At 51.1% G+C, this 20,526-nt stretch overlaps 7 protein-coding genes across 7 annotated transcripts; 4 read left to right on the top strand and 3 right to left on the bottom strand.

The window, feature by feature from the left end:
• Window positions 1–149: 149 nt before the first annotated feature.
• On the bottom strand, window positions 150–2,021 carry GIQ15_04647 (translation initiation factor eIF3; the record flags this gene model as incomplete). Its single annotated transcript, XM_033552064.1, has 2 exons — window positions 150–1,729; window positions 1,808–2,021. 2 exons carry the CDS (start codon window positions 2,019–2,021, stop codon window positions 150–152), a joined length of 1,794 nt encoding a protein of 597 aa, XP_033405794.1.
• A 516-nt stretch (window positions 2,022–2,537) lies between these two features.
• On the bottom strand, window positions 2,538–4,134 carry GIQ15_04646 (uncharacterized protein; the record flags this gene model as incomplete). The annotated part of the gene is made up of 5 exons (XM_033552063.1): window positions 2,538–3,036; window positions 3,110–3,655; window positions 3,728–3,815; window positions 3,892–3,981; window positions 4,050–4,134. 5 exons carry the CDS (start codon window positions 4,132–4,134, stop codon window positions 2,538–2,540), a joined length of 1,308 nt encoding a protein of 435 aa, XP_033405793.1.
• A 1,742-nt stretch (window positions 4,135–5,876) lies between these two features.
• GIQ15_04645 (uncharacterized protein) lies at window positions 5,877–7,298 on the top strand (the record flags this gene model as incomplete). The annotated part of the gene is made up of 1 exon (XM_033552062.1): window positions 5,877–7,298. One exon carries the CDS (start codon window positions 5,877–5,879, stop codon window positions 7,296–7,298), a length of 1,422 nt encoding a protein of 473 aa, XP_033405792.1.
• Window positions 7,299–7,643: 345 nt separating this feature from the next.
• On the top strand, window positions 7,644–8,210 carry GIQ15_04644 (3-demethylubiquinone-9 3-methyltransferase; the record flags this gene model as incomplete). The annotated part of the gene is made up of 1 exon (XM_033552061.1): window positions 7,644–8,210. One exon carries the CDS (start codon window positions 7,644–7,646, stop codon window positions 8,208–8,210), a length of 567 nt encoding a protein of 188 aa, XP_033405791.1.
• Window positions 8,211–8,470: 260 nt separating this feature from the next.
• On the bottom strand, window positions 8,471–11,322 carry GIQ15_04643 (mucin-like protein 1; the record flags this gene model as incomplete). The annotated part of the gene is made up of 3 exons (XM_033552060.1): window positions 8,471–9,088; window positions 9,140–11,178; window positions 11,226–11,322. The coding sequence occupies 3 exons, from the start codon at window positions 11,320–11,322 to the stop codon at window positions 8,471–8,473; spliced, it is 2,754 nt and encodes a 917-aa protein (XP_033405790.1).
• A 1,529-nt stretch (window positions 11,323–12,851) lies between these two features.
• Window positions 12,852–13,832, top strand: GIQ15_04642 (CCAAT-binding transcription factor subunit HAPB; the record flags this gene model as incomplete). Its single annotated transcript, XM_033552059.1, has 1 exon — window positions 12,852–13,832. The coding sequence occupies one exon, from the start codon at window positions 12,852–12,854 to the stop codon at window positions 13,830–13,832; it is 981 nt and encodes a 326-aa protein (XP_033405789.1).
• An 815-nt stretch (window positions 13,833–14,647) lies between these two features.
• On the top strand, window positions 14,648–19,612 carry GIQ15_04641 (kinesin-II subunit; the record flags this gene model as incomplete). Its single annotated transcript, XM_033552058.1, has 2 exons — window positions 14,648–14,708; window positions 14,775–19,612. The coding sequence occupies 2 exons, from the start codon at window positions 14,648–14,650 to the stop codon at window positions 19,610–19,612; spliced, it is 4,899 nt and encodes a 1,632-aa protein (XP_033405788.1).
• Window positions 19,613–20,526: the final 914 nt, after the last annotated feature.

Genomic DNA, 20,526 nt, shown 5'->3' with positions numbered 1-20,526 from the left:
AGTAAATCAGTAAAATTGGCATTATGCAGAGTAATCTCTTGATCGTTAAATAAATTATAGAACGCAAGGAAGAATAGAAAAGTCATAACATTTTGGCGGCCTAGGGAAACCAAGCAAATAATGCAGGATGGTCCAAGAAATGATCAAATTTACTCGCCGTCCTCGTCAATCCTTGAATCCTTTCCGTGCTTCTCAAGTTCCTCATCATCCTCAAAAGTAGTAGAGGGGACGCTGTAAATTCGGAGGACAGACTTGTTAGGGTCCTTGACAAGAATGTATTTCTTGACTTTCTCCTCATCCTCATCCTCATCCTCGTCTTCCTCCTCGTCACGGCTTCGGATGAGATCAACGATGGTTCGGACAATACCCCATCCGTTGTTGATGTTTAAGTTCATCTGCACAGCGAATTCACGGGGTTTGTAGCCCATGACACCAAGGATAATGTGCGAAGCAGCAGAGCGTGGGTTCGCTCTGGCGATGAAACCGAGCTTGAGAATGTCGGTCTTTGCAAGGAGGGCTTGAGTGGTCCATCGGGCAAGTTTGCAGTTGTTATTCTTCATTTCAGTAGCAACAACGGCACCACGTTGGGAAGCGAGCTTGTTGCGCCAGTCGAGAGCTCCACCGGCTCCAGGGGCCTTGTGGTCGAATTCATTGAGGGCACGGAGAGTAACGAGCTGGTCGTCGCCGCTGACGTTCTTAATCACGGCGTCAACTTCAGTTCGGACGACCATGTGAACGGGCTCCTCCTCTCCGCCAACCGAGAGATCGAAACGTCGGTATTTGTATGCCTTGGAGGCAAGTGGCTCGGTCTCCTCGGCGGGGTTGTAGAATGGATTGCTGTGAGGGTACTCGACCTTGGCAGTGTCGGACTCTACGACAGTCTGGAGGGAGAAGTTGTGGTTGATGATGGTAGCTTCGAGAGCGAGAGCGCCAGGGGTGTTGATGGGGTCGTGCTTCGTGCCAGATTGAGCCTCAGAGACCTCGAGAGGGGCATCAGTCGCGTTCTCGTTGACAGTAACTAAATCAATAGATGCGTTATCGCGCTTATCGAAGTAGATCTTGTTTTCCTGCTTGATGATAATCATATCCCAAGAATAAACACTGCGAGGAGCGCACATGAGCATGGAAATGATATCGGCAGTGGCGAAGACGGTAGCGTCAGTCTTCTCAGCCAATTCCTGAATGATAGGGTCCGCAGTTGTTGTAACATTGTATGCAGCGCGGTCCAGAGGTTGTAGTTTCTTCTCTGCGCCCTTGACAGGTGGCTTGTCGTAGGATCTGTCATAATAGTGAAGGAAACCGTAGTTATCGATATCCTGGCCCTCGGGAGTCTCGAGGTTGAGTTTGGCAAGGCGGTTGAAATCAATCTCTTCCAACACAGTCCACTCAGGTCGAATGGCGATAGAGCTGTCTCGGTTTCTTTGTGGCTTATCATAATCCTTCCATCCAAAGCGTCGGCCACCACCACGGCCTCCTCGTCCGCCACGGTTGTCGAAATATCTGTCTCCACCTTGACCACCTCGTCCGCCTCCCACTCTCTGGAAACCTCCTCTACCACCTCGCTGGGGGCCTCCTCGTCCACGGCCACGGAAAATGGTGCCGCCTCCACGACCAAAACCGCGAGTCTTGACCGAAGTTCGGGTGTTATCGACGACGGAGAAGGTTGATTCGTCCTCCGCGACTTGAACTGCAAACAAGCTGCCCGTTCCAGCACCGTATACTTGTTGATCTGTCCATCATAAGAGAGGGGCTCGTTAGTCAAATTATACCCCTCAATATCAGTGCTGTTGCTCCGGTAAATACATACCTCTGTAGTTGCGGTTATATGCCTGTCTTCCACCCCTTCCATCACGTCCATCCTTGCCCTCCGAACTCCAGTCAGCCATGCGGCCTAGCTTGTCGCCCTTGGAGTAGGGAGCGTATGGGACGCCATCGAGGGTCTTTTCAGTCGTGACAGCGGGTCCCCAGGTGTCCTCGGAGGGAAGAGCGGACACAAGGTCCAGAATCGATATCGGAGGCATGTTTATCTCTGCTGACCGCAACTTGATATTCAATATGCCTGATCGTGGCTTTTATCGCTGAAGTCTTCAATTTTTTCACCCATTTTGGTTTTCATGTGGGTTGAAATCTTGGCTCGCCAGGATGGCTTAGGTAATCACAACTTACCATAGACGTCGAGATATAAATAGTTCTCTATGAGATCACAACCCGTTCGTTTTATTTGATTATATTCGAAACAAAGCCCAGACGTAGTGGTAAGTAAAGTAGAGGTACATAGTGAGCAATTGGTGGTTGGAACGCGGTAGATCTGTCCAAACAGTGATATATAGAAGTTGGCATTTCAACAGTGAATAAAACCAAGATAGAGTACGTAGAAGAAACACGCTTAAAGTCTTGACGGTGTATGTGCAGGGCTGAAATTGTTTGGTACATTACAATAAATCAGAGTAGAGAAAATAAAAGATACAAAAGGCATCCATGTCCGCGAAAGATAAACAAAGAGGTATAACGGAAAGAAAACGCTGCCAGAGAAAGCATCATGAGTACATATTCATTATCTCCGTTCGCTGGATTGGTGGTGAAATCAGCGATGAGCTGCCATCATTGCTAGCAAACGTGGAGTCCATCTTATTCGTCAACACGCTGTTTAGCGAGTCCATGAATTCAAAATTTTCGAGGACCGCTCCGAATCCATAGCAACGGACTTTTGCTGCAAGGTCGTCCATCATGTGTGCTACATCTTCTTTAGTTAGGTATGGATATGCCTCGTGGTTACGGAGAAGTTGCAGTGCCATTATCGGGGTGATCTCATCGTCGGTTACGAGTTGTTTGCTTAGATTAAGGAGAGTATTCAAATTCGCGGGCGGTAAGTCGTATGTTTTTGTAGGGTAGAGCTGACCTCGTTCGGTGGTGGCTATTACTGACGGCGGTGGACATGTCGCCATCAACATGTGTCCCGATACCGCTTCCTGATCGTCGTCGTCGTGTGCTCTGCGGCAAAGAAACTCTAGATGGCCATTACATGGCTTTTCAAGGCTGTATCGACGGGATGGTTAGAAAAGCCATGTTAAGTGCCCTTTAGTGCTGCAGTTCACATCTAGTCACTCACTGAAGGACGAAGTCTACACCGAGCTGCGGGTCAGCGTCGAAGACACCAGGGGTGTTACTGACCACGACGTTTCCGCCGCCTGTACCATCAGACGATAACCCGCTGCTGGTGCCTGGCTGCGGTATTGGCGACCCAAAGTATGGATTACTCGATCCAACGGATTGCTGTTGCGCCATCTCTGACGCGGTAGTTCCAGGGCTTCTACCAGGAGAGATCGAGGTTTCCGGAGTACCAAGGTAGTTCATGCCACCAATATCAGGAGCAGTCTGTGATTGCGACACGGAGGTGCTACCACCATAGCTACTGCCTTGGGGGGTGTTTTGGATAAGAGCTTTACGCTTTTCCAGTTCAGCCTCGACGTTGATACCGTGGGATGCAAGGAGCTCTTTTAAAATCCGATTCTCCTCTTTCAGCTCCTCTAGGGCTTGTCGATGCTGCATGATTGACACATTCGCGCCGTTGACATCGTTGGTATATCCCTCTCTGAGTCGAGATATCTCGACCTCTAGTGCACGAATATATTGCTCTTTACGCTCACGGTGTGTTCTTCACAAGTCAGGGAACATTGATCAGAAAGAAGGTGGGAAAATAAGGTGCAAACATAGATTAATTAGTTACCTCTGGGCTTGTCGATTCAATTCTTGTCTTCTGGTTTGTGCCGGCTTGCTATCTGGCTTAGGACCACGCCGTCTTGGTTGTTGTCCCTCTTTTTCACAAATTAGAAAATGTAATCATTAAAGGAAAAAGGGCGTACAAATCCTCCATGATAGGACAAGACTTACCACCGGCTGTCTTCTTCTGCGTGTCGTTCAAGTTCTTGAGGAAAGACATGTTCACCAACGACGGACTTTTCTTTGGGATGGTTGGGGGGCCTATGTAAATTAGACGCAGAGTTGTTTCCGCCCAATGATCAAGTTCAACCCCAGAGTAGTAGACGGACTGTTAGTTGAAACCATCTGCCCATCGATATACTCCGAGTTGAACCCATCATGGGAAGAAGCCGTGCGTCGATCGTAAGTCTCCATATTCAAGACATTTTGTCTCAACCATGAACTCACACCAAAATATGACTTTGACTAAAAGGAGGGAGGAGAGAAGCGAGAGAGAAACATGGGCTAGGGATGGGCAGGTTAAATGGCAATGATGCCCACGATTGAAGCATACTCCCCAGAAGACTCAAAGCGCATTGAAAATACAACTTAAACACAATCTCTCCAAGGCACGGAGTATAGAAACCAAATGTAGAAATAGGAGAGTGTGCCAGGCAACCTGGGCTGCAGACATACCTGGATCGACGCTACTACCTGGTACAGGCCTAGTCTCAGCCTTATGCTGCGATACGCCAGAGACTGTAGGCTCCATCTTCGAGGCCAGTAATGGATCAGCTGCAGCCTGACTGGGGCGTTCCTCTGGTTCTCCCTTCCAACAGCTCTGGTAGAACGGTTGCTGGGAACAGCTATAGCTAATGAAACTGTCTGACCAGTGCGGCGTATCAGGTCGCTGAACGCCAAGTGACGATCATAAGCTACCTCGGGATGAAAGACGACGTAATGGCCTTATCTCAGCAGTGTATGTTGGTCTCTGCAACGGACGAGCTGTTGGTTAAGCTGCGTCTCGTCTTTGGCGCATGTTCTCTCGATGGCTGATGTTGTTTCCATGCGTACTTTGCTCTTTATTCGTTTTGGCGGCAAGCAAGGGTTGGTAATATATACGTATTATCATACATAGAAAGTGTGGCGTTTCGTGTATTTGGTGGCTGTTATTGGTTGATGACAGATAGTTACATTAGTCAGCGGTATATGTCCCCGTGACTGGGTGCTTCGCCCCATCAAGACCAAGAAAACATGTATAGACAGGCTGAAGCAGGCAGCTATGTTAAAGGACGTAAACAGGATCCTATCCTCCGACGGCTATAGGGGCATATAGACACTAAACATAAGTTCTAAGAACAACTTCCAGTAAGGAAGCCGGAGGAACCGTGGTTAGTTAGCATTTGGTAAGCACCCTTGATTAGTCATTCATGGCTCTTTGCCTCGACGACATCTACACATTTCATCGAACAACTTGGACTATTTTACAACTATTTTACAACTATTTACCATATAAGGCCTTTTGAAATGATACCTCTTACAGTGTCCTTGTAGGGGTATAAGCTGTCCAACCTTTTAGGCTTGTTGACTGGATGATATAACTTGAGCAGACTTTAATCGTACTTGAGCCTAGTGAGAGAGGCAGCATAACACTTCCACCCACCTCGAACGTTCAGGTGCATGTGTTTGAACAATCAGATTGCTGCAAGAAGTGAATACCTATGGTTCATGATGATTGACCAAAGCTATCGTTTGGATATTCTCGGGTTTTTAACTGTGGGAGCAATGGCAAAAGTTTACAGCCTACGTCAGCTATTCCGCTGCCCGTCACCTATAAATGTAATACTATCATCTCCATCAAGTAGCGGGAATCACTCTGTTATAGCTGTTTAATGTTCATTGTAAATACTCATATGGCGGCTATTGTCCAATAAAATGTCGTGATTATTAGTTCTCACTAGCTGCGTAACTAGTTATTGGCGCAGGTACAACGTTGCCTGGCTTCGCGTGTGACCTCTATAAATACCTTATTCTTTAACTCTGTACCTTTTTTATTTTCTTCTTCACTGCAATCACATGTAGCAATTGTCCAATGATATACTACTTTGCTATCTTCACAAGATGCGCGTTGACGATAAACATAGCCAGCAGCCGTGTCCTTCGTCCTTGCTCTCTTGATGTCACAGAACTCAGTCGAGATCCTTGTGCATGTAGCTGCACCAGGAGTAGCTAGAGATGATGTGAATTATCGAGCCCAGGCAGCCGCATGCTTGGAGTTTGAGCCGGCGACGAGATTTAACGTGCTCCCACAGCCGGAGAGCGAGGATGCTGAAGCTTGCCTTGACGCCGTGGAAAAGAATGATAACGAAGACTACACAACAAATGGTGTCGAATACGCCTGCGAGGAACCGACTTCTAGCAGAGAGGATTTTGATACTACGTTTGGGTCGTTCACGACTTCGTGGCCTTCCTCTGGGGAACTTGGTGAGCCGGTCAATCGTTCTATCGGGTTGAGCGAGTTTTCTAGGCTGGAGAATGCTATTGAAGAGGAATCTGGATTTATCGAGACACCACCCAGCACTGTGGCAGATTCACAGGTTGCATCTCCTTCATCGAATCGTACAGCCACACCGACCTTCACTCCTACTTCTACGCCGTGGGACTTTGAAAAGAATGATAGCCCTGATAACGGCCCGATTCCACCAGTTTATATCTCGTTGTCATCTGACAACGATGAAGCTACGCAGTCCTCCAAAAGGAGACGAGCATCGCCTAGTTCTACCGACTCTCCAGAATCCAGCTGGTCCTGTTCTTCAGCTTCTGTTGCGTTGGAGGCTCCTGTGCCTCCATCATCAGTTGAAGACCGTCTTCCCTCGCCGCCTGCAGCTTCCACCCCATATGTTTCGACAGAAACATCAAGCCAGCTGGATTTAGAGAGGTCAGGCTCTCAGCGTTTGGGAAAATTTCCTTCCCTGCCGCTGGAAATCCACCCACACCATCCGGAGCCGTCATCTACAGCCAGATTCACTACCCATATGACCCCAGCTTTACAGATGTTGGTGGCCCATCCGAAGCTTTCACGATATTATCAACCAGCTTTTGAAGCTCGATCATTGCAGAAGTGCGAACGTGGATACTGGTTCTTGCGAATCCCTATCACTTCTGATACTTCTACCCAAGCACAACACGATAAGCCCAGGTCTATGGCCGGCGACGATCAGAGCGCCATTTCTACACCTACGAGTACTGCAGATGACAGCCCTTGGACCGTAGATTCTTTCTTTCGGTTTTGGGACTATCTAACAGAATATATCGCCAAAAAGGACAGGGCAGGATGGGGTGTGTGGTGTTACTGTGACTCGCCATCCACAGTACATGATTCGTCATCGTCTACTGGCGATAAGCACAACGTCGGCCGAGTTCAAACGTCAATGGAAGAAGACGGGATTACCCAACTTGACGTCCGCATCTGCACATGGGGGGAACTTGTTCGACCCATATACCTTCTCATGTTTATTGCGAGCGATAGGAGGGTTGGAAAACTATCAGGCGTGGAATGGAGAGATGCAGGTGAAAAGCCTGTTATTCGCATGCCGTGAAGACTGAAGATAATAGATGATATCACGTTAACGAAGTGACGGACAAAGCCTAGTCGACTCCTCTTTGATCTTTACTACTTCATACCCAAATGAAGAATATACCCTGCAAACCAAACTTCTATGCTTGATCATATCGAGTGAGCCAACACAGCGGCACTTCTCTCCTTCAACTACATCGTTGATACCGCAATGTTTCCCCGAACTCGTCTATCAATCAAAGCAAGTCGACGAAACACTTCCAATGGCCTATATAACTCACCCTCCCCCCTAAACTAAACCACAAGCACCATTCAAACCATACACATCGATAATCAAATCAACCTCAACACTTCAAACCACCACACAATGCCCCTCTCAACCCCCATCACCCCCCGCCTCAACGCAAAAATCCACCCAGTCCTCCTCTTCACAAACAACCAAGCCAAACCCGCCTCATCCTTCTACATTAAAATCTTCCAACGCTCCCCAACAGCAAAATATAACCTCCCCTCTCTCCTCTCCCGCCACCCCAACCGTACCCCAACATTCACTCTATACGGCCAACATTTCAGCGCCATCGATATCCCCGGCCCACCACTCGATCATCCCCTACCACCTACGATGTCGATGCTAGTTAAATGCCGAGATCAGCGAGAGGTGGATTATTTCTGGGCCGAGCTTTGTAAGGATGGAGGGAAGGGGTTGGGGGGAGGTATGCTTTTGGATAAGTTTGGGGTGATCTGGCATGTTTATCCGGAGGAGTATTTGGAGATGAGGGGTGGGTTTGGAGAGGTAGGGCAGGAGAAGTTGGGGAGGTTGGTTGGGGGGTTTGGGAAGTTTGATGTTGGGAAGCTTGAGGTTTTTGGGAGGGATTGGGAGAGGGAGGGTGATGGGTATGTGCAGGGGGAGGTTGAGGTGGAGGGGGATAAGTGAGAGGTGGATGTTGGATGTGAGTAGTTACGGTGAGAGATGAAGAAGTGGAAAGACGTTGTTTTCTACCATAGCTACGGAATCGAGCTTCAACTTTTCCCTTTTCCTTTTTCGAAGAGTAGATGACTAGTACATAAATGAATCCATATCGTATCATATCGTGCAACCGCCGGCACGTAGCTGAGCCGATTCCACTCAACAATAAAGCAAGCAATCAAGAAGTAATCAATCAAGCTAAAACACTGAACGTGAGGTGAATGCAGCTAATAATTCAACTCCCCTCCCCCAGCACCACCAACAGCGTCCAGATCCTCGTAACTCTTCAGACTTCTTCCCTGCACCGCCTCCTTGGGTCCCATCGCTTGCGTGCCAGTGCCGTCCCATCGTTGACCGGCAGGACCGAACCCGGCGCCTCCCATGATAGCAGCCGGGTGGCCGGCGGGTATATATGCTCCTCCGCCGGGCATGGAGACACGACCGAACATTGATCTGCCCGGGGAAAGACGGCCGGAAGTACCGGCGCCCATTGGGCCGGTGTATCTGCCGCCTGTGCGACGGTCGTAGGGGCCTGATCTGTTAGAGTAGCGGCCTCCTCCTCGGCGGATGACGCCGGGGTGGTGCATTCCTGATGGATCGGAGAGGATGTTGTAGGAGCCGTTTAGGACGCCGGGGCCGCCGGCGGGGACGGGCGGCATGCCGTTGAAGCCGTTTGAGTTGGGGCCGGAGGACATGCCGAAGGACATGTTTGCGTAGTTGAAGCCGCGGGGGGTGCCGGCGGGTATGTGGCCGGGTGGGAAGGGGAAGTGGCCGTTGCTCGCTGCGTCGGAGCGGGTTGGAGAGATGTGTGCGGGATCAAGCGCGTAGGCGTTGACGAGGGCGAGCTATTCAGTTAGATAACGAACGTAGATATAGAAAAAAGTGATGGTGCATACCTCATTTTGGATCTCAGCGAACCACTCCTCATGACGCTTCTTGACATGCTTGCGCCAGAAGTTCTGCGCCTTGAAGAGCTTCGTGCATTCAGGAACCTTGCATCGAAACTTCGATTCATCCTCCTGCTTGACGAATCGAGCCAGCTCTTCCTCCACAGCCTCGTCAACAGGCTTACCGCCCAACTTCTTCAAGTCGACATCCTCCGGCTCAAGGATCTGCATCAACTTATCTTCAAACGTCTTCACCCAGTTAAAGGCGCGGTAGATCTGCTGTTCGCTCTTGGATGCAAAGCGAGTTGGTTTCTTCTCTTCTACCACCGGAGAAGCCTCGCCTTCTTCCTCCTCGCCGCTCTCCTTCTTTTTGGCAGGGTATGGGTTTCCGACTGCGCTGGCACGAGCGGCTGCTTTGGCGTGGCTTGATAGACCTGAGCGTGGACGACGGAGGTGACCGCCCGGACACTTTCGGACGAGTTCGTGGACGGAATCGGACTCGAAGACGCAGTATAGGCAGAAATTGTAGACGCGGCGAAGGTATTCGACTGTCAGATCGAGGGTTTTCTTCTTGACCAGCAGGTCTTCCGTGTCTGCTTCGTCTTCGCCTTCGCCTTCGCCTTCGCCTTCTTCGACTTCCCCTTCGCCTTCCCCCTCGGCCTCCCCTTCGTCCAGCAGGATCATGTCTGACTCGGCGTCGAAGCGTCGGTTCTTCACCTTGACTGGACCCGTGACGGGCGGTTGCAGCCAACCTTTACCACGAAGGTCTTCAACCCGTTCATCGATCCTGGTCATGCCGTCTGCCCCGTCCATGGAACTGTCGAACTTGGAGACTATGCGTCTGGCCAGCTCCAGGTCTCGCTCGATACGTTCGGGGGCAGAGAAGAGGTCCCAGAGAGCCTTCTTGCGCGGGTTTGTAGGCGGCACATGCACGCCGACGTGACAGACAAAGTCACCTCTGACGGAGTCCTGTATGGTCTTGCCATTGACTGCATCCAGCGCCTTTTCAGCCGCGGACACCGTTGGCTTGTTGTCGTTGGTGGTTGTGTCCATCTCTTCACCCTCTTCGTCTCGCCCGTCGCCTCGCTCGATGACACCGCCGTCCTGCGACTCCGCGGCCGGATGCAGCATTATCCATCCGATACGATGGTACTTCTTCGACGGGTTTGGGTCGCTCAGACTAAGCCACTTGAACCCGCCGTCGACCTCCCCCAGATGCTCTCGACTGAACTCTTCGATCTTCTCTCGACTGACGTTGGGAGCGAGCGTCTTTATCAGCAGTGCAGGCTGCAGTATCGAGTCGTCACGCAGCTCTCCTCCCCTCGCCGGCACCAGATCGAGCACGCCCAACGTCTCACCGACGGCCGTAGCCTCGCCTTCCTCCTTTTCAATAATGCCGCCAGCCCCATCACTCTCGCTCTTGTAGATACCCTCGAGCGTAAACTCGTCAAACAAGCCCGAGGCCAGATCGGTAGTCCACTGCTCATACGCCGAGCCACGGAACTGCGTCAGCCGCTCCTTGAATGGATCCCTGACCTCGCCCACGTACTTTTCGCGAAACCACTCCTCGTTTCGGTGCAGCTGAACGAACTGCCTGGCGAGCTTTATCTGCAGATCCTGCTTGTACGCATCATACGATGCCTGTATCTGGGCCCTCTCCTTATCTCTCTCCTCTCTGGCCTCGCGGTCCCCCCTGACGCGGTCCGTCGGCCGTCGACCACCGTGCTTGGCCCGCTCCTTTTCCTCTCTGATGGCGTTCTCTGTCCTCCACCACTCGGCGTAGTAGTTGAAGCCGACCTGGTAGTCGAGGGAGAGCGGGTTGGGGATGGGGTTGGAGCGCAGGACGGGCTTGGACTCCTGGCCGGGCACGTATCTGTCGATGTTTGCGGCGCCGGGGGAGGGGAGCCGCCGCCGCTGCTCCCGGTCGCGGGCCGCGTGCTCTCTGGCTGCGCCGTAGTATTCGTCTCTGGCGCGGTCTCGCTCGCCGGGCTGGTAGCGGTCTATCCCGACCGGCGACCTCGACCGGGCCCGTCCTCGCCGTCTCTCCGCTGTTCCTGTTAGCATATATATATAAGGTACGTGTAGGGGGACGTACGAGGCGACCTGCGCGAGTAGGAGTCTGCCCAGAAGCTCTCCTCCTCAGTCCAGCGGGCCTCGCTCTTTGCGGGGGGCGAGAAGGACTCGTAATCCATGTAGTCGGTAGCTATGGATCGGCATGTTAGAGGGAGAAGATAGGTAGAGGTAGATATAGGTAGAGAAGGTAGGTAGATATAGGTAGATATAGGTAGATATAAGGTAGAGAGGGAGAAGGTAGACAGAGGGTAGAAGAGGCAGAGTAAGGTAGAAGAGCAGAGGGTAGAAGGAGAGTAGAATGAGTATAGGCAGAGGGAGTAGAGAAGGTAGAGGTAAGGCAAGAGACCTACAAGAGCCTGAGATACAAGGGCGTCGAGCTGGCCCTGATGTTGTTGATGTTGAGCGAGAAGGCGAGGTCAGGCGAGTTACTATCTGTGCTTACTCATCTCTTACTTACATAAGTCCTTACTCATCTCTAAATTACATAAGTCCTTACTCATCTTACCTAACACCTTACTCATCACTTACCTAACATCTTACTTATCATGTTTACCTAAGTCCTTACTAACACCCTCTTACCTAGGTAACACTCTCTTACTCACATCTTACTCATCTTACCCGAGAGACAGAGAGACAGGGAAGAGAAGGTAGAGAGAGAGAAGGTAGAGAGAGACAGGGAGTAAGAGTAAGGTAGGTATAGAGAGAGAGTGAGGCGGGCGATGCCCAACGGCGTCACTTCTGCCCTCGCTGACGCTGCCGCCCAACGCCAGCACTCTCGTCGTCACCCCGTCACCTCGTCACCTCGTAACCAGACCAGCGGTGTATCTATATCTGTCGTGGCGGAGTCTAACTGTCGGTGTGTCTCTCTTCTATCTCTACATCTATCTCTTCTTCTCCTTCATCTTCCTCTCTTCTACCTCCCTATTCTATCCACACGTGACGAGCTGAGATACCCATCACATCCATCCATCACATCCATCTCCGTATTCTCTTCCGCAAGAAGAAGCAAAGAGACGAGAGAAAGCCTTGTCCTTGCCCTTAAGTAAGCAGGCGGCCATTGGTCTCTCTTAAAGGTAAGCCCGCTCCCTTTCTCCCCCTCGCCCTCTCGCCTTTTTCCTCTTCCTTTTCTCCTCGTTCATTCGTCTTCGCCCTCGCCCCAATCACCTTCCTCTCTCTCTTGTCCAGTAGGCGTTTCACCCCGACGCTCCCTCTACCCTCGACTCTGTCCACTCTCCTCTACCCTCTCATCGTCCACCTCCTGTCATCGTCCTCGTAACGTGACCGTCCCGGACCCAGCTCGGCCTGCGCCTGCATCGCCCCTGGTCCTCGACCTCACTCACCATCACACTCTCATCACAACACCGCGTCGCGTCTTACTTGACTCTTGACTCTTATACTTGATACCCTCTTGATATCTATCTACCTACCTACCTACCTACCTACCTACCTACCTACCTACTCTATACCTACTGTCTACTCTGTTCTATACTGCCTACCCGACATTCCTGTCGATTGTGGGACGTGCATGACAAGCTCCCGCTGCCAACGCATCGCTGCTTACACATCGTCGCTGTCGATGCGACTCTCTTACGGCGCTTACTGAAATACAGCTTGGCACATCCCAACAACATCAAGAACAACGACAAAGATGGAGTACGCGCAGTACCAGCAGCCGTCACATCTGCCCGGCCAGATGCCCTCGCCCACCCAGTCCCAGATGCAGCACTCCCACTCCCAGCACCAGGCGTCGCCCATCCCCCCGCAGCCTCACTACCAGCCCGGACAGCAGCAGCAGACACAGCAGCAGACACAGCAGGGCCAGATGAACTTCCCCCAGTCCTACGCTCCCATGGCCCAGTCCTACGGCATATCGCCCACCCAGGCCGCCGCCATGGCCACCGCCGCGGCCACCGGACAGTTCTTCCCCTTGCACCAGGACTCGCCGCGCATCCCCATAAAGAACGAGCGGCCCAGGCAGTCGCCCCAGCCGGCACAGGCTCAGCCAGCACGACGCATGTCCCAGCAGCTCAACACCGGCAGTCCACACTCCATTCCCCGTCAGCCTCCCCAGCAGCAACCTCAACAGCAGCAACCACCCCAACAACAACAACCTCCACAACAACACCACGTCCAGCAGCCGTCCCCAGAACTGGCACCCCCTCCTGGACCTGCACCTGAAGAATCACCGCTCTACGTCAACGCCAAACAGTTCCACCGCATCCTCAAACGACGCGTCGCCCGCCAGAAGCTAGAAGAACAGCTCCGTCTCACTTCCAAGGGCCGCAAACCGTACCTGCATGAATCACGCCACAACCACGCCATGCGCCGGCCGAGAGGGCCAGGCGGGCGTTTCCTCACCGCAGACGAAGTAGCAGCCATGGAAAAGGCCCAGGGCGGCTCCATCACCAACGAGAACGCTCCAAAGGACGCCGCTGCCGGACAGAAGCGCAAGTCGATAGCAGAGAGCTCTCCGGCCAGCAAGAAAGTCAAGACATCCCCCTTACGCAGCGGAGCAGGCACAGGAAACACCAATCCCAATCCCAACCCCTCAAATCCCAACACCAGCCGAGCCCCCGCCCTAGGCGACGTAGGCAGCGACGAAGGCGACGACGCAGACGACGACGGCTGATCTCCCACCTTGTCTATACGCCATCACCATGTCTATATACCCTTCTCGTCTCGTCTTGCGCTCTTCAGCAGGCTCTCTTCTTCTTCGTCTTTTTTCGTGCATGAGCGTGGATGGATAGGATGGACGGTTTCTTTTCTTTTCTCGTATCGTCTCATTTGTTTATATCGTTTCCTTTGTTTTCTCTTTTGTTGTCTGCTGTATGTGAAAAATTGAACTTAAAGAGTGTTTAGGGCAGCCTATGGTCGTTTCTTGTTTCTGGTTATGTCTGTTGATAGGAAAATGGAGTGAGATGGAGATATCATGCATAGTGCAATACATGGTAATACATACGTCTATCTACATAACCTATGATCCTGTTGTAGTCCACCTCGTAGTGTATACCTTCGTCTTATAGTGTGCCCAGTGTATAGTGTGTAGTTTATATCTTATAGTTGTCTCGTAGAGTGTGGTGGTGATGACTAAGTGTGGCTTACCCCTAGGTCCCTCCTGGATCTTTATCCATCTGTGGCTGCTCCTACCGCCAGTCCAGTCAACCCTGGCCGAGGCAGGCTGATAGCTCGGGCACGAATAGATGAAGACACAGCTACGATAGTCCGATCACAGCTACGATACCACAGCTACGAGACCGGACGGGCAGAGCGCGGATACATGGCTGCATATTTCCCCTATGCCTTTCGTGCTTGCTAGGAGCTCACCACCATACTCGCATACTCGGCATATACCTACGCATACAGACAGACGCATACTCGCATACTGCGGCGAGATAGCTGGCGAGATAGTGGGCGGGGAACCGCAGCTACACGAAGAGAAGCAAGATGGAGGGCGGAGGAGGAAACATCAAGGTCGTGGTCAGGGTACGCCCGTTTAACGGCAGAGGTGGGCATCCTACATCCAACCCAAGGAGGAGATAAAGGAAAAGAAAAAAGTGTCTAACGTGAACAGAACGGGACCGCAATGCAAAATGTATCGTGCAGATGAAAGGCGCGCAGACGGTTCTCACTCCACCGCCCGGAGCAGAAGAAAAGTCTCGCAAAGGAGGGAAATCAAGCTCCAATGCCTCCGCCGGTGAAGGACCGCGAATATTCGCCTTTGACAAATCATACTGGTCCTTCGATCGCAAAGCGCCGAATTACGCGGGACAAGAAGATCTGTTCAAAGATCTCGGTGCGCCACTGCTCGATAATGCCTTTCAGGGATATAATAATTGTATCTTCGCGTACGGGCAGACGGGGTCCGGAAAGTCATATTCCATGATGGGATACGGAGAAGATGCGGGCGTGATACCGATGATTTGCAAGGAGATGTTTCAACGCATCTCTGTCCTGCAGGAGGATAAGAGCCTGAACTCGACGGTCGAGGTGTCGTATCTGGAAATCTACAATGAGCGGGTCCGAGACCTGTTGAATCCGGCGAATAAGGGGAATTTGAAAGTCAGAGAACATCCCTCTACGGGTCCGTATGTGGAGGATCTGGCGAAGTTGGTCGTGCAAAGTTTTCCCGAGATAGAACATTTGATGGATGAAGGGAACAAGGCCAGGACGGTAGCGGCGACTAATATGAATGAGACCTCGAGTCGATCGCATGCCGTCTTCACACTCACCTTGACGCAGAAGAGACATGATGCCGAGACGACGATGGATACGGAGAAGGTATCGCGCATCAGTCTGGTTGATCTTGCGGGTTCAGAACGAGCTACGTCTACGGGTGCGACGGGCGCGAGGTTAAAGGAAGGCGCGGAAATTAATAGATCGCTCTCCACGCTCGGTCGAGTCATTGCTGCCCTGGCAGATTTGTCCTCTGGCAAGAAGAAGGCTGTCGTTCCGTACCGTGACTCGGTGTTGACATGGCTGCTCAAGGATTCTCTCGGCGGAAACTCCATGACTGCCATGATAGCAGCCATCTCGCCGGCTGATATCAACTACGACGAAACGCTGAGTACCTTACGCTACGCCAATTCCGCCAAACGCATCAAGAACCATGCCGTCGTCAACGAAGATCCTAACGCGCGCATGATTCGCGAGCTCAAGGAAGAACTCGCCCAGCTTCGAAGTAAGCTTGGTGGTGGGCCGGGACCCGGGGCGGGTGCGGGAGGTATACCACAGGTAGAATACCCGCCTGGCACGCCGCTGGAGGAGCAGATGGTTACCATCATGCAGCCAGACGGCTCGGTTAAGAAAGTCAGCAAAGCCGAGATCGTCGAACAGCTCGATCAGAGCGAGAAGCTTTACAAAGATCTCAACCAGACGTGGGAAGAGAAGTTGCAAAAGACAGAAGAAATTCACAAAGAGCGAGAAGCTGCGCTGGAAGAGCTCGGAATCAGTATAGAGAAGGGCTTCGTTGGTCTAAGCACGCCGAAGAAGATGCCTCATTTAGTCAATTTGAGCGACGACCCGCTTCTGGCAGAGTGTTTGGTCTATAATATCAAGCCAGGAACGACCACGGTGGGAAACGTGGAGACCTCAACGACCTGTGAGATTCGACTGAATGGGTCCAAGATATTGCATAAACACTGCACGTTCGAGCATGTAGATAACATCGTCACCATTATACCCAGCGAAGGCGCGGCGGTTATGATCAACGGTGTCCGCATCGATAGTCCCCAGAGACTAAGAAGCGGATTCAGAATCATACTGGGAGACTTCCATATCTTCCGATTCAATCATCCCATGGAAGCCCGTGCGGAACGAGTAGAGCAAAGCCTGCTCCGCCATTCAGTCACGACCAGCCAACTCGGCTCTTCTACGCCCGGCCGATCAGGCCACGATAGATCGATAAGCAAGACCGGTTCAGAAATAGACGGCGACTCAAGCCGTTCTGGATCCCCCATGCCGTCCCAACGAGGTCGTGACTCGGACTGGTTCTACGCTCGTCGAGAAGCGGCAAACGCAATATTAGGAACCGATCACAAAATCTCAGCTCTAACAGATGACGAACTAGATGCTCTATTCGACGACGTCCAGAAAGCCCGAGCCGTACGGAAAGGGTTTTACGAAAACAGGTTTCTCGATATGGAAGAGGACTCTGATTCGCTTTCTTCATACCCCATTAGAGAGAAGTACATGTCAAACGGCACCATTGATAATTTCTCGTTAGATACCGCGCTTACCATGCCAGGCACGCCTCGTCAGGGCGAGTATGAAGACGGAAACCAAGACTCGCCTAGCAACGGCAAACGAATAGACGAAGAAGGGGAATCTGAAAAGGCACGGATGGAAAAGGCGCTATTAGAAGCCAAAGAGGAATTCCAGCAACAGCTACAGAGACAAAAGGAAGCATTCGAGACACAGATAAAGGGGATTGCCCATCTATCGGGGCACATGACGGAGGATGGTCCGGGATTCTCCTTTCTTGAACCCCGTGAGATCGAAGTAGCCAGAAACGTACTCACGCACTGGCGACGAAGAAATTACGTGCGCATGGTCGAATCCGTTCTACAGCATGCCTCTCTCCTCAAAGAAGCACAAGTGATGAGCCACATAATGGATAAAAACGTGTTTTTCCAATTCGCCATCGTCGACGTCGGCCAGAATATGGGCTCGTCGTACGATCTTGTTCTAAACGGTATATCGGGGGACGACGACGTGGCGCTAGACGACGCAAAGAAACCATGCATCGCCATCCGAGTCATCGACTTTAAACATAACGTCATTCTTCTCTGGTCGCTCGATAAGCTGGAACGTCGCGTACAGGCTATGCGGCAGATGCATCAATACATCGACAGACCAGACTATATACAGCATTTCAAACTTGAAAACCCCTTCTCGGAACAATGTTCTCCTAACTATTCGCTAGTAGGGGATGTCGATATACCCCTTACCGCAGTCTTTGAGTCAAGGGTCCAGGATTTCTCCGTCGAGGTCGTCTCGATATATACCCAGAACGTCATTGGGATACTTAGATTATCACTCGAACCATCTGCAGCCCAAGCGCCTTCGTCAACACTAAAGTTCAACGTCGTGATGCGTGATCTGGTCGGTTTCGCCGAACGAGAAGGCACAGATGTCCATGCCCAGCTATTCGTTCCAGGCGTTTCTGAAGAAGGCGGTGCAACAACTACCCAGATCATTAACGGATTCGATGAAAACCCCGTTCAATTCGAAAGCGTACACAGCATGAGCCTTCCAATAAGTAGTCCGCGAGCATCTACGTTGAAAGTCAGCATATTCGCCCTCGTATCAACGATGCATCTAGACAAGCTGTTAAGCTGGGATGAGATGCGCGATGCACCAGAAGCGCCACCGCAGAAGAGGAAAGCTCCCCGTATCGCGGAGTCGGAATACTTTCAAGAAGAGAGACATGACGTCTTTGCTGGCGTCCAGATACTTGAACTCGCTGAAAACGGCGAATATCTTCCCGTAGATGTCGTTCAAGCTAACAGTTTGGAAGCCGGTACTTACCAGCTCCATCAGGGCCTTCAGCGTCGTATCGTTGTTAATCTCGCTCATAGTTCGACGGAAAGCCTGCCGTGGGATGATCTAACTGCTCTACGTGTCGGGGGGGTACGATTACTTGATCCGTGGGGTAAAGTGCCTGACCTAGACGGTAAATCCGCCGACGTACCGCTCAAGATGATACAGGAACCAATGGTGAAGGATAACGCGGATGGATCTTCCAATATAACCATCATCGGACAATGGGACTCTAGCGCCCACGGCTCATTATTACTAGATCGGACAACAGCAGACAAATATCGAGTCCAAATAACATTACGATGGAATCTAATATCTTCTCGTCTTCAAGAACCTATCGTCTTTGAACTTGATCAGTCTATACAAATCCTTGGCCGTTCCAGCGTCCGTCCACAGTCGATGTTTAAACAGTTCTGGAACTCTACGCGTGTCGTGCACTCGACCTCGCAGATGTTCTCTGTCGCCGTTCGACCCGTCTCAGCCAAACGTGCAGCCGACCTTTGGCGCATGAATACTCAAAACGACTATATCAAGGGCGAGGAACTCTTGACTACCTGGTCTCCACGTAAAGTCTCACTGATCAAGGACTATATATCTGCGCGAAAAAGAAGACATCGCGTAGCTGAGATCGAAGCTGCTCGAGCCGCGTTGAGTGACGGCAGCTTGACCCCCCTATCAGGCAACGGCATCACTACTCCATTATCACGCAATACCCCTGAAAATGCCGAGAGGCGAGAACAGCTACTGCGCAAATACCTCAATCTTTGGTCTGCAAGCAAAGATCCAACAGATACCATTCTTGTCAAGGGTCATACCGAACCCCCTTCACAGGGCGCTGCATTCGCACCAACCACAACCGCCGCCCTGACAAGTTCATCTACCGACAACGACAGCGTAACGTCGAGCGCGAACGCCTCCTCACATCCTTCAAACGACCACCACGAAAGATCATCCAAACCTCGCTTCCTAGCCACCATCCAACATATACCGAAAAACCCTACTATCCTTAAATCCGGCTACCTCTACACCCCTGACGATACCTATAGCCTTTGGGTCCGCCGATTCGTCGAGCTCCGACTACCTTATCTCCACATCTACTCCGTGCCCGACGGCGATGAGATAAACGTTATCAACCTGCGCAATTCCCACGTCGATCATGATCCTGACTTTGCTAGACTTCTCGTCGGCTCCGGCAATGGACTATCTACGCGTGGTCAGCCGAATGTGTTTGCCGTGTTTGGAACGCAAAACACGTTCTTATTTGCATCACGAACCGAGTCACAGAAGATAGAGTGGATTCTCAAGATTGACGAGGGCTATTTCAGTGGCATCAATCATAATGACGGCAACCGCGCTGGCTCAAGACGATAATGATAATACCCATCAACTGGCTTCTCTTCTTTCCTTAGGTTTCGTCTCGTCTCGTCTCGTCTCGTCTCTAGTTGGGCATACACACTTCATTAAAGATTGTTTTCCGTTCTCGCCTTGTTTGCGTTGTCTTGTTTGCTTATTAGTTCCATCATAATGTCCTGACGGCTCCAACGACATATATCCATACCCCCAAAAAGGATACGACTTGCATTTGGCCCATTGCTATTTACCATACCATCCCTATTTCCCCTTTTGGCTTTCAAAAAACTTCCTCAACTACTTCTTTCTTGTATTACCCAGTTTCCATCTTCTTCTCCCGTGTATACTCACCCTATACTTCTACCAACTTCAATCCCCTTACGCTCCCTTATAATATCCCAAGTCACGGCCCTCTAACTCTACCTTTCATAGACACCCCTAGACTCCCTTTCCTTTCTATATTGGCTCTTTTGGGCTTTTTAAGCTTTGAGGATACCCCAGCAAGTTTTTCCGTGTTCTTTTGTTGATATAGTATGTATATACAAGACAAGCTGAAGGATATCAGTAAGGAGCTTGACTATTCGATGTCCTTGTCTCCTCGAATGAATATGCAAGGATTAAAGTCAAAGGAATATTTGTTATTCTAATTTTTGAGAAAGAGAAGCAATGATATCCCGTGGTATAGAATTTATGTAGTTCTAAGAGTCAATCATACATCTACATCGTAAATTCGGTTCCTACATGGTTCAAGACATGAATTTTGATATTCGCGATGTTCACTCCCGTGGCTGCCTTTAATTGGTACTGTTGCCTGATATACGGACCTAGCTGGCCTTAAATACACCCTAAAAGCGGATGGAAGTCTAGCTATAAGCCTGAAAGTAACGCCAAGGGAGTTGAGGCCGTTTCGCCAATTAACGAGCTGGAAAGATATA

Source organism: Arthroderma uncinatum, assembly GCF_011692745.1.
Source record: "Arthroderma uncinatum strain CBS 119779 chromosome Unknown scaffold3, whole genome shotgun sequence".
Classification (NCBI taxonomy): Eukaryota; Fungi; Ascomycota; class Eurotiomycetes; order Onygenales; family Arthrodermataceae; genus Arthroderma; species Arthroderma uncinatum.
The sequence above is the reverse complement of the archived record's forward strand: the minus strand, read 5'-3'. Positions and strand labels throughout refer to the sequence as shown.